Below are 13,356 nucleotides of genomic sequence, written 5' to 3'. Positions count from 1 at the left end.
TTTATCCCCTACCAGCGTATTTTGTCAAAATGGCTCTGGAGTACCAGCTACAAACTGTCCATTACCAGGACTTCTAAGGCAGAAATTGGCATTCTTCACCATAGTCTACAAACCAGAGTTTTGTGTCATACGGCTACAAGATTTATTTGGTATTTTAATCTGTAAGTACACGAGGTTTCCACCAGTAAAAGCACAGGAATTTTCTGTGTGGTCATTGCCACTACTTACATATTGGACAAAGTAACACGTAGTATTGCATGTGAATAAACAAACTTTGGTTCTCTACCTGGAGAAGTCTTACGGACCGAGCTCTTTTACTTGTTAAACAATGGCTTGCAGAGGACAACAAGGCAGCTGAAGGCCACACTGAATGCTACACTCTGGAAAGTTCGGGACACTGTAGAACTTAATTAGTTTTTTGAAGGCACTTTTTTTGATCATCACCTCTTCAGGCAGCCTGGAAAGAATTCTGGCATTTGCATGAGACTCCTTCTCAGTGGCTGCTGCCTTGGGGTTACATTGCTCGAGACTACCAGTCATTGGCACACTGTTGCAGCTAAGGGAACGTCCTGTCTTTTTCTTGCCTTGAACAGATAAATAACTGAATAAAAAAGAAGTTAACTTATGTTTGGTAACATCCTGGACATCTTCTGGAAAACAGTCATCTAGAGGATCCCCTTGACCTCTCACTTGTTGACTAATCACACATGTACTGGGACTTGCTGCTGACTTCTTAGGCTGAACTACTATTTTTCTGGAAGGCATTTTGTGTTTTCCTCTATCTAGATAAAGCTGAGAATCATTACTAGTGGCATCAGAGCTAGGCTCAACTATCATATTAGGGATTATTCTTGACCCATCACCAGAATTGATGCAGTGCAACCCATAATTCTGGCTAACAATTTGGGCTGCAGTATGTTGAATGATGTTCCAGTCTTGCAGAATATCTTCCCTGGTTGTGAACTGAGACGTTACAGTAAAGCGAATGATGAATTTGTCACGAACAGTTGCTGGAACAAGGAAGAGCCTGCCAGAACTGCTTAGTTCTTTCAGGAGTTTTTCTGTCAGCCAGTTGGGACCCTGTTTTAAATATGAATAAGGAAAAAAAAAAAAAAAAAAGACACTATAGTTAGAATTTCCAGCAACATCCAAACATCATAAGAACTCCAGCATTACAAATTCTTACACAAAGTTCTTAACATCTGGGGAGAGATCAGCTGTGGTCAATTGATTCCAAAGAGACATGCAAAAGGCTCAGTCTTTACCTTTAGACGGAATACAACCAGTCCAAGATGTCTTGTGGCAGGAATTTCAAAGAGTGGATCACTTTTAACCAAGGATTCAAAGAATTTGGCTGTTTCAGTACCCTATAATTAAGGAAAAAAACCAGTAGTTATGTATTGGTTTGTCACAAACCCACTGTAAGACACTAAACTAAATAGTTAAGAATTCCTTTCCTTACTAAAACACATCATTCCAATGCATGAATGGCAGCAAACAGAAGAATGACGACCAAGCTAAGAATTTAAAAGTCTGTCTCTATTTGCCCAAACCCTTGACAATGAATAAGAGTAACTGGACTACATATAGGAATTTTCTAGAAGAAGATTTGAAAACACAATGTGCCTTCTCAGATTAGTCTTTTTGCAGCAACCATTGATCCACAATATGATCCCTTTATTTATGCTCCAAAGACTTAAGACCATAAATTTTCATCGCAATGGGTTCAGCCATTCATCACAGCCTGCCTCCCTAACAGCTGCAACTTTGCCTCAAAGAAAGCTTCTAAGATCAGTACTTGGTCATGTGCAGAAGGCACTGACTGACCAAGTCACTCTCCATCACCTATTCATTGCAGGAAGGGTACAGGAAATCTTTTGTCTACACAGTCAATCTTTCCAAATTACTTAACCAGTAAAATCAGCACCCACCGAGTGTTCACACTCAAGCTTTGTGTGCAAGAGGACTTGTTATGCCCTAGCTACCAGTAAGTGAACATCATACATTTATGCTCGGATTGTTAATTTACATACATGTCGGACATGAGCCTGAAGCTTCTTCACCCCAAATGAACGAATCACAAACCACAACTTCAAAGAACGAAATCGACGACTGAGTGGAATTTGCCAGTGCTGTGAAAAGACAACAGTTGACCAGCGAGTGCAAAAACAACAGAAAGGAGTGTCCCCTTACACTGCTGCCTCTGTCGCTTCAGACTTAGGTCAGAAATCTCTGTTGACACAAATCATTTCAAATTACTGAAAATCTGCTAAACCTAGGAAATAGCCATCAAAGAAATGCTCTATCTACACATTTTTCAATTAATTGCAAAAGTAAGATTTTGGCAATTCCTCTTAATCTATGGCCTGGATATGCTTAGATATTTTTGTTGATTACCAGCTAACAACATCTTTTTGCATTTAAAGAGCATTATCTATTTCAGATGTGTCCATTTACACTTTAGATCAGAGTGCTCAAATCAGTTCCTGTAATTTGCATATTTAAGTACCATCCTGAATTTTTTCCCAAAACAATTATAAACAGTGACTGCTGATGTAGGGCGAGACCCTTCCAGAGGAAGCAACACCTAATGCATGCAAAAGGGTGACAGAACATATAACGCAAATACTTCTAGGGAGCTACGCAATTATATGCAGAGTCCTATTTAACCGCAAGAGGGACTCATTGATAAATTTTTTCCACTCCTCTCCACACTCACTCTAGTGAAAAGCACTATTGATTTCAAGGAAACAATTATCTTTTCAGGACCAGGGTGAGATCATAGCAGAAACAATTGGCAGTGAATATTCTTTTGTTTTCCTGTGCTGAAATCTGCTGTAAGACTGATCTAAAGTGAAATGCCTCCTTAGCTCTCCTATGAATATCTTAATGCAAAGAAAAATGTAATTCATTCTACTGCTGTTTTACAGCGTGGCACTTCCATCACTTACTCTTTTCTCTCTTTTAGTACGTACCAGAGGTACAAGAAAATCAGCCACCAGTAGGAATTACTTCAGCAACACAATGCACAGAAATGACCCTTCTAACTAAAAAGGCAAGGCTGGATCCCCATCTGTGTAAAAATCTTAAGTATTTCAATCTCTATATTTTACATATAATTTTATAATTAATTTTCATAACCAGGGCTCACTTCAGTTTTATTACTTACTCTGCATTAGGATCTCAGTATAATTGCTTTTATGCTTTTATATAGTATGACCAGCTATAAGATAAGCAAGCTCCAGAGTGTGAGGAATTTTGTAGTCTGTCTGAACATTTTATATACAATTTAACTCAAACTTACCATGAAATCAACAGCAGCTCCTGAATTGGGATGTCTGAGGTAAACAGGGTTAACACTGAAGGTTTGATGTAGTTTGTATTTATCCTTAACCCTATCAAATGTAGAATGAACTGTATTTAGCAAAAATTATGCAGAGAAAAACTCTGCAATTTGCATGTTATCCTTTTGGTGGTGTTTGTGTTTTGCCTTTACTCACCAAAATCCAGTGCAGTCAAAATGAACCATCATCCATTTGGAAGGGTTAAAGGTAAAGGAATCTGCATATTCAATTCCATCCAAGAATAATCGAAATTCAGGGCATACAAATGCTGTTCCTGCATACGCAGCGTCAATATGAAGCCAGAGTCCCTCAGCATCACCTGTTGGAATTGAAATAGTTTTACGTAAGGGACAGAAGGAATCAAAGTACATGTTTAATCTCTCCTCTCTGAAAACTAGGTGCATGTTTTTGCAGAAGGCAGACAGGCTGACAACAAAATAGCAAGCAAGACAATTGACAATCTAGTTTTATTCTAAAGCTGTGGATCCAGAACCCCAAAACACAGGATAATGCTGAAATCAGATGGTGTCTATAAGAAAATTCACTATTCCATATTTCATATGAGGCTTTTCAACATCTGATTTGTCTCACCTGCCTTTCTACTAAGTGAAATTCCCCAGTACAATGCCAGAATAAAGACACAGTGGCAAGCAAAAAAGACCCAGAGAGAGAATTGACGCCGACCCAACAAGAGAAAGTGCCACAGCAGCTACTTGTCAGAATTTAAGCCAGAATAAGGTCTGCAATCATGTAAAATCTACCTTTTGAACCAGTGGCTACAAAAGATGTCCTAGCAAACACCACCGTCAAAACGCCTTTGCTAGGTTAAATATTTATGTATCCATCCTACAGCAGTACTGCACTCTGTACTGTACAGTCTGTATTCCCTGAATAACCACATTAAAGATTTATCAGTTGGCAAATTTCATCCATCTTGAGTAGAATGTACTTTAGCATCCTAACCTAAATCTTATAAAAATCACTACAAAGTCTTGTGCTGAGTCCACTGATCTTTGAGACACATCTGAAAAACTCAGATCATTAGTGTTTCTGCTCTCCTTTGTTTTGGCACGAGAATTTCTCATTCTATCTTTTCTGTGCTATCATAGTTTGCAACTCGGGGGAGGGGAGGGGGAGGGGAGGGAAGACACTTAAAAGACACTTACAAATTGGACCCAGTTCTGAGAGATTGTCAAAAGCACAGACACCAGTTGTACCCAAAGTTGCACAAACCTAGAAGAAAACAAACCTGTTAAGATGGCATTTTTTAAATAAATGGATGCAGCACTTTATAAAGTGGGTAGGCCATCACAGACAGTTGAAATGATACTAATTTTTTTTCCAATAAAATAGAAATTATTTTATGCATTTTAACTTCCAGCTAACATATTTAATTAATAAGGAATGTTTCAGATTAAATTTTACGTTGACATGAAGAACACAACACGATGTCGATACTCCCAACCAGAAAGCTTAACATACAAAGACTGGCACTAGGCCTTTCCTTCTGTCTTCTGCAATGGCTTTCTTCAAAGTTTCACCTCTGAGGGAAAAGTTCTCATCCACAGGCAGAAATTTCATCTTCACAAGAGAAATCAAGCCAGCCTTTTCTACAGAAGAATGTGCCTTTAAAAAAAAGAAAAACAGTAAGAAAGCAAGCTCTGAAGCTGAACAGCTGTGGTAAGTTATGGCCTTATAAAGACAGCAGGAAAAGCAGAGATAAGGTCCTTATTATAATCCATATTAATACAAGTCTGAAAGTTTCTTTGTGAGTAACTACAAGAAACTGTTACTCCAGTGAATGCTTATGTTCCATTTATTTGGGTTCTGGTCTCTAAACTGTAGTAACAGGCATCCTCACCTTGTGTTTGGAGGGCCATTTATCAGAACTCAGCTCTTAAAGGAGCCTCTAGAAATGGATCAACCTCAGTTTATTTCCTCCTCCCTGCCATAAGAAGGTAACCGCCCCCTGAAGCTGCTTACTTCTGGGCTGGGGTAGACCAAACCCCCTGATGAGAAAAAGCCCTTTTAGTTATACTAAGAGAGCCAGAACGAGTGTGTCTCCTGTTGCAGTTTTCACAGGGGAATACAACTGTTCAGTTCAGGAGTCCAAGGACAGAACAGGTTTGCAGGCAGAGCTGCAGTACTGTGTCAATGTTTCCTCCAAGAACAAGCACAGAGGCCCGGAGTGGAGACCACAACCCCGAGCAGCACTGGAGTAATGCCCTCAGCATGCCTGTCCGAGTGGAAGGAAGCTGTGAAGAAACAAGAGCTGTAGCAGCACGAGATCAGCACCTACTTACTGCAGTTAAGGCTTTGTGACACAACAGGAAGGACGTGCAGAAATAAGTCACGTGAAACAGTCTCTTGAAGACTGCCAGGACCCTACAAAACCTCATCTCGCACAGATTTCGTTTCCCCATTTGCAGAAAGCAACATTGGAGGGGTTCGTTTATGCCTGTGACCATTCACGTTTGCGGTTTTGTCTTGGTACAGAAAGTCACGTTCGCATTGTGTGGTCTGGACAAGACAGCAGAAGCAAATTTATTTTCTTTGTAACCAAAAGAACCTACTTGATCAGATGCGTAAGCGATGAGGCGAGAATTGAGTGAGGACTCATCAGTGTCTGGCTCTGAAAGTTTCATCTCCAGAATTTTGTTTTTCCTTGCTGCTAGCAGTGCAACCAAGGTTGATTCACTCACAGTGCTCTGCAAAGACATTGCTCATTTACTGCAACATATTACTCCTTTATTGCTATTTTGTCAGGGACTTATGGATGTCATTGGGGTGCTCAGCTGCCCATCCCCTCTTTTCTACCACCGCTTTTCTGGGATGCAGTGAAAACTTGCTAGCTGATGAGCAGGTCCCTGGGCCAGCAACACAAAATAAAGCCTTTTAGCTGCTGTATACTTTTAACATGCAGGACTGAAAGTTAGGGGGAGTAAATAAATCACATTTTCCTTTTGTTCTTCTACAGCTAAAATGCAGTATCTCCCATAAAAATGACAAACCTGAGCAAAGCTCCTTACAACACCACAGTGTCTCTGCACCGATTCCAGGGGATACTCATTTAGGCCTTGTGAAAGGAGGTAAAGGTTCAGGCCTTGACCTTGCAACTCTCAAAGTAGACATGAGAAAAAAGAAAAATAATTTCTTGCGTGGCTACGTACTGCTGGCAGAAGGAACAACAAGGATTCCTTCTCTAATTATGCAGGAATCACTTTAGTGAATAATTTGGCGATGTGAAACAGACCGAAGAAACCAAACCTAACTCTCCTCTGTCCTTATTAAGGCCACAAGAATACCTGCTCCTCATCCATAACACAACAGGACTAAAAGCAACACTAATTCCTGTTCTATAATCTTCTATATTTAATACTAAAATTCGTGAAAGTAACGTCAAATTGGGGTTCATCTCTATTCAGACCCATAGAGCAAATCTTGTTGGTTTTGCCTGCAGGAAAACTATCACCCAGAAGGAAAATCACCTGAGTGAAAACAAAATGTTGATGAGGCCACCTCTGATCTCCCCTACCTGTAATACTCCTCCACCCACACTGTCGGGATGGTGGTGCAGGAATTTTTCTGGAAGGCCCAGCATTTTAGCCAACCAATCCATCACATTCATTTCCAGCTCTGTACAGGCTGGACTGGAAGCCTAGAAAAATAATTTTTAAAAAAGAGAATCAGCCTGTAATTCATCCTGCAAACACAGTAGGAGTATAACCCTTAGAGTAAACCACATATCACATTCTAATTAATAGCTATTAACGGGTTTTAATTGCCTTGGGAGAAATCTCACCCAGATGCAACAAAGGCAGATGACCAGCTCTGTGACACTGGAGATGTAAGTAGCTCATTGTGTAAAGCTATAGCCCATACCTAGTTGAATACAACGCTACTGCAATAAAAATTATGTTGTTTGCTGAGTTCTGTACTACAGACCGCTAGGTTAAGGTCACAGATGAGGGTGAGTGCCAGGTACCTTGTTCATTCACAGCTGCTCTCTTAAAACCAAATACAGACTCCCACTAATCTCCTTAAAATGCTCTCTCCAGATGACCTGCATCACACTCAGTGCTGAGCTTCTAAACTATCAATAATTTGAGAGTCATTCATATAAAAAAAAAATTCACAATGAGCTATTTGAGACAAAGCCCTGAAACTACAATTCACCACACAAGTACAGGCTCTTGGTCCCTGAAGAGACAGAGCACTCATCTGTCTTCCAGCTGAGTTAAGGGAGGCTTTTTGCAGAGTGGCAAAAGAAAGATGAAAGCCGTTCTGCAGTATCCAGCTTTCCACTTAAGAAAGACTCTGTTCACATTGCAAACTTAACAGAAATCTATCACAGCTAGATTGAGGGCACAGAAATGGGTGTTTCTGTGTATGCAATGAGCTAATCTTATACAACTACATGAAGACTATAACCACCAATTTCTTTGAAGGTTTATGAGCTTCTACTGCTTTCTTACATGGAGACATAAGTCTACAAATCCAGGCAACTTCACCACTGGGGAAAACACTGGCTTCAGAACGCTACTGAGGTATGTAGAGTCATAACCAAGTAGCACTGTGTACCTGCTGCAGGAGGATACAAAATATTCAGACTGGGACAGGCCACTAAACAATTATTTTCTGAAGAGGAAAAATGGGAAATGTGTTCTCTCAAAGGAGCCGGAGAACTGGAACAGAGCCCAACATAGCCTGCAGTCATGGATGGTGTCTCTTCTATTGCCTGCAGTGCTTGTGTAACCGTCTTGGCACTGAGACTAGATGACAGGGAACAATGCTTACAGTGGGATATGCAAAGGATTAGAAAACAGACATTTCTAGTGGTATATTTCTTTAATTTATTCTCACTACTAGGTAATGTTTACTCTTATATATTCTATTTATTTATTTTTCTAAGTGATGTTTGTCATTTATGCAAATGACATACAATTGGTTAAAGTAAATAATTATACTGACTCACAGAAGAAAAAAGAATGGCTATGACCTGCTCCCTGCATAATACACACAGGAGATAAATATCTAAAATAGCAAAAAGAAAATTACCCATGTGAATCCCAAGCAGTTAATTGCATCAGCCAACATATCTCCAAGGAGTGAAGGCCAGGAAGTAAGAGCTGGAAAGTAGGCATGCATGTGTGGACTTTGCCAATGGACTACCTAGAACAGAATTATCTAGAAGTTAGGTCTGAAAACATCACAAAATTCTGCACATGATGTAGTGATTAGTATCTGTTTAAAGTGATGGAAAAGGATCATAGCAACATAATATGTGCAATTACAGATCTGCTAGCAGAAAGCTACAGAGATAGTAACAGGAGTGCAGCACTAGCGAATGATAATACTGGGTCGTTATTAGATAAATTCCAAATTACAGCAAAAGCATTTATCTGAATTAAACAGGCAGTCAAAGACTCAGAACAGGAAATAATGGTCTTTTGAACATGACACAACAGTCAGAAATATTTATCAAAACATTTATCTTCACACAGGGAACCCTCGCAACAAAATTGCTCTTACTTATTTCGTCAAACAATATCTTGCCTTCAGTCACACACACCAATTTACAAATCATATAGCCTCCCTCCTTACACTGAAGGAGCCTGTATGTGGGACACCAGCATAAGTATGTTTAATGTGAATACGTCTCCTACATCACACCAAGTTTCTGCAAACATCTGTGAAGAAAATTTTAAAATACACTTTGAAACAGCTTCTTACCTAAAACACTTAATTGGGTAATATGAACTCCTTTAGCAGAATCTGCAATACTTATGCACAAGAGGAAGGAGACCTTTACATGCAAGGAGACAAATCTTACAGGTACGTGACCCTGGACAAGAGACATTTCACCTTGCTGTGCCTGGGTTTTCACCTCTGAGATGATGCAGTTCAGCAGGCAGAGGGGTCTTGTGAAGCTAAATTCACCAGTGTCAGAAAATCACTATTCCCCTCTAAGCAAACATGAGTTATTCTTAATGTATAAAATACTTCAAAAATACATTTGGTCTGTCCCCTAAAATTGTACTTAGGAACACAACAGTAATCTCCAGAATCCTTCTGCAAACCTTATTCTATATTTTGGGCATTTTAGATACATGTTCTGTAGAACCTGTGCATTCCAGGATTTGGTGTTCACCCCAGGTAGTAATGGCTTTTTCTTGTGATTATACTTTATTTCTTACCCCAGGCATAATAATCTTCTCTATATCTCCAATGATGTTGTCCCAGCTGTCTGGGTCCATTGGGGCAGAATCTGGCAACTGGGCTCTCATGTAACCTGGCTGTACATCAGGAGTCACTCGTCTCTCTCTCACATTGCTCAGGTACTGGCAGATGTAGTCCACCATCTCCTTCCCTGCAAGAAGCAAACCAGTGCTTTGAGTTTCAATTGCAGGAAAACTAACAGGCTAGTACTTCATGCAATTTGTCATTAGCATCGGACAGGGCTTGGAATACTGCTCCGAGGACAGCCACAGGAACTAACCTTCCTCCTACACCCTACTTGTCCCATCTAATAATGTAGGGACACGGCTTCTAGAACAGGCTCCACGGGCACAGAACAGATCCACAGGGTTATTTCAGCGTTGCCACTGAATTAGTTCAAATGTACCTTTAAAATACAATCATGGTACAAGTACAGTTTAGTTACTGATAGATTTTTTTGCCTACAAATTAACTGAAACTGCATTTCAGACATCATATTTTCCTAATTCCCCATGCTTCCCTGTCGTTACGGCATACCCCCTTTTGCATCTTCTTAAAAAAACTGCACAGGTCCACACCTTTTCTCCACTTTTTAGGCAACCTCCTCCAGCCCTGGCACCGAAGTTTGCTTCCCATCTCCAGAACTGTGCCAGTATCACTGAAGTTTCATGGTGTCATCCAGGGAAGAAACACTGTGCATAACCTCTTGGCACAAGTTTATTCAGAATCAGAGTTCTGCAGCTTTCCCACAGTATTTTAAATTTAAGACCAAAAAAAGCCTCAGTCATCCACTGTCTCCAAATCCATTAAACTCAACCCTGGAACACATTTTTGTCTTGGCCTCAGCAGATCTAATTCTCAAGGACATGTCTGCAAATGAAGAGTATGTATAGCCCATCCTAATTCTGGGTACCATTCCCAGCTCTACAACAGCTGATCTCCACAAGCAAATGCTACCTGTTTCCAAGAGCAAAGGATCACTCACCTCTCCGTCTGTACTCCTCAGGCTCCATGCTGATTCCTTCTAAAAGCACCTCTTCACACCTGGGCCACAACCTTTCAGGAGAGGTGGGCAGTTTGGTCTGGTGCCCTGCTAGCTGCTTCACCCTTTATAGCTCCCTTGCTCTCTCAGACTCACGCATTCTGGAAAAGGTTTAACGTAGGCAGGTTATTGGTGAGCGTTTATCTTAAACTCCTCCCAACTGAGGGCTTTTAGTCTCTCGTATGTTCTCATCTGCGCTCTTTTGATGTTTAAGAGTCTATCTCTAAGAGGGGCTGCCTCTGGGCTAACCCTTTCCTACTTTCAAATGATCTTTCAGAAGTCCCACAGTAATCCACGTCATAAATATATGACGCATTAACATCAGACTTGTGGGAAAGTAAAAGCTCAAGAGTTTCCAAAACCAAATAAAGGCAGACATGTTATTCTAGCACACTGAACAGTAGTCATTAAAACATGCCAGCAGCAAGAACAAATTTGACACTGCAGGCAAGGACTTTTCATTTAAAGAAAAAAAAAATAATTGTAGGACCGTGTTTTCCCGAGAGCATACCTACATCCCCCAAGGCTTCAGTCCCTACGCTGTCAGTCCCTTGCTGCTAGAAAGAAAGGCACTACAATTATCGCCAGTTCCAGAACTGCTGTACAAAGCTGCAATGATCCTGTGTGGATATCTTGCCCTTCCAGATAAGATGAGGTCACACTGCAGGGTGATGTTCCTCCACTGATACCACCCTAGATTGCTGAGCTGGGAAAACATATCTTCCCCCCTCACTGTTCTTCCTTTCCTCACGCATGATATGCATACGCACTGGGATTTGGCCTTAGATCTCCTGAATTCCTCCAACTCCTGCACCTGGATGATCCTCAGTTTGGAAGTACAGCCATATAGATTCCCCCTTGTTCCAGCTGTAGTACCTGAGAATACATCCTGACCTCCTTGGCAGCATCACCTTTGTTTGACACTGTATCCAATGTTGAGCACTTACTTTCACCAGAAGGAACGCACCTGCTCTACACTGATACCAGGCAGTCCTGGGAAAAGAGAGGTGGGACTTACGGACTAAGAACCAGAAAAAGAAATTATTACCTTGTAAAGTATATGCTTGCCCTATTTTTGCTATACCCTAGGCTCCTGCTTAGGGCCGGCCCTGTTGGAGACAGGATACCCGGCTAGGCTGACACCCTTCCTCTGATACGTGACAGCAGTTTCTTTATTCTCATCATACAGAAGAGAACTGGCTGTCAGAGCAGCTTTGATTTTCTGCCACAGGTACTATAACGCTGCCTAAATGCATTCATTATTCTAGGAAGTTGTTACATCTTTCTCCACCGCATACTTTCCACAGAACAGTGTGAAAACCTTTCCTAGTTTCTGCTGCGATTAGATATTTGAGAAAGAACCATTTCACAGATATGACAAAGATGCTCTGATACACGCACATCAGATTAATATACTGAAATAATAAAAAATATTGATAAAGGCACCGAAAGAACAAGCACAAGAAGTGCAAAAAAACCCCGTACTGTATGCATATTCATCTGCTTTATCTCACAGTTTTCTGGAAACAGAAGGAGAAAATCCAACAAGCTGTCCTCACAGTTAATATTGATTTATGAACCTCTCTTGGCTTTACTGCAAATGCTACCATAAAGGGGAACAAAGGCAGCAAGAAGGGACTGGCATCAAGCACAGGACCAACTCAAAAAGAGGTGAAAATTCTTAAAACCTGTGATTCTAGTTCATTACAACTAACTCATACATTATTTTAACATACGGACATCTGTTCAAAGAAAACTGGTAGCTAATTACATTTATGATTTCAATTTGGAACAGCAAATAAGGAGCAATACTTCTAACAATGTTTTCAGAGCTCGACTACACAATAACTATTCCATGTGACACATACCCTACACCTCTGCTCAAAGGTGATAGTTTCATCAGGTTGGTTTCTCGTTCTGTGCAGAAGAGAACAAACAACAGGTCCTGTTCGGAACTAGAATAAAATAGGTGATAATGAATTACAGGTAGGGTAAATATTGCTGGTGACAAATAAATCTTTGTTATAGCTACCCTGCACTTGGAAGGATTTTGTTACAGACAATGAGGAATAGAATATTTGCTCACAGGAAGCAGAATGAATAGAAAACGTTCTTTTCATTGTTTGCTACAAAGGTCTCTGCCATCAAAACCGTGGGAAATTCTCCATTTGGACATGAACACTACCACTATCACTACTCTGACGAATGCTGAAATTCTTATCATCATTAAGAACACAGATTAAACTGTAGTTAAGTTTGTGGGACGTGGGGACGCAAACATTATTTTGATCACAGAGTAATCCAATCGCAGCAACACCTAACGAGCACATTTAACTTGACTAATTTGTTCCTGCATTTGCTAGTAACTTAACAGATAGTTTGGGGGGGGAAGGGGGCGGGGGAAGAAAAAACCCAAAGAAATCAACCCTAAAATATAGTAATTTCCAGTTAGTCACTGCACAAGGCTTGCTTCAAGTCCTTGTACCAGCTGAGCATGAATATATCCTTGAAGGCAATTCTTCTAAAAACCAACACCACAGATTTTCCATTTTTTATTATCTTTTGATTATTTTGGAGTAAAATTTGCCAATGGGGATTGAATTTGCCAAATTTATACCAATACCAGGATACTTGGGATTTTCTCCTAACTGTCCATTCTACAAACTCCAAAGTTTGAAGAAGGAAGATTTTTACTTCATATTGTATAACGTAATTCTTTCCCCATTCCTCCCTCCTACCTTTGAAGGCCGC

General features: G+C 40.4%; 1 protein-coding gene across 5 annotated transcripts; it reads right to left on the bottom strand.

Moving 5' to 3' along the window:
* Nucleotides 1-128: 128 nt before the first annotated feature.
* HDC (histidine decarboxylase) lies at nucleotides 129-13,332 on the bottom strand. Of its 5 annotated transcripts, none has more exons than XM_080394708.1 (13): nucleotides 11,117-13,332; nucleotides 10,549-10,706; nucleotides 9,542-9,714; nucleotides 8,403-8,516; nucleotides 6,880-7,002; nucleotides 5,918-6,052; nucleotides 4,827-4,970; nucleotides 4,511-4,577; nucleotides 3,501-3,663; nucleotides 3,305-3,395; nucleotides 2,034-2,132; nucleotides 1,266-1,367; nucleotides 129-1,080 (listed from the first exon to the last, which is right to left on the bottom strand). In XM_080394708.1, exons 2-13 carry the CDS (start codon nucleotides 10,574-10,576, stop codon nucleotides 322-324), a joined length of 1,998 nt encoding a protein of 665 aa, XP_080250834.1. In that variant the 5' UTR covers nucleotides 10,577-10,706; nucleotides 11,117-13,332; the 3' UTR covers nucleotides 129-321. The 5 variants fall into 5 exon arrangements, with proteins under 5 accessions (XP_080250834.1, XP_080250835.1, XP_080250833.1 ...); XM_080394709.1 differs by having other exon boundaries at nucleotides 11,482-13,332; XM_080394707.1 differs by having other exon boundaries at nucleotides 10,549-11,598; nucleotides 12,474-13,332.
* Nucleotides 13,333-13,356: the final 24 nt, after the last annotated feature.

This window comes from Falco punctatus (genome assembly GCF_963210335.1).
Source record: "Falco punctatus genome assembly, chromosome: 7".
NCBI classification, from domain to species: Eukaryota; Metazoa; Chordata; class Aves; order Falconiformes; family Falconidae; genus Falco; species Falco punctatus.
This window is presented reverse-complemented; position numbering and strand designations above follow the sequence as displayed.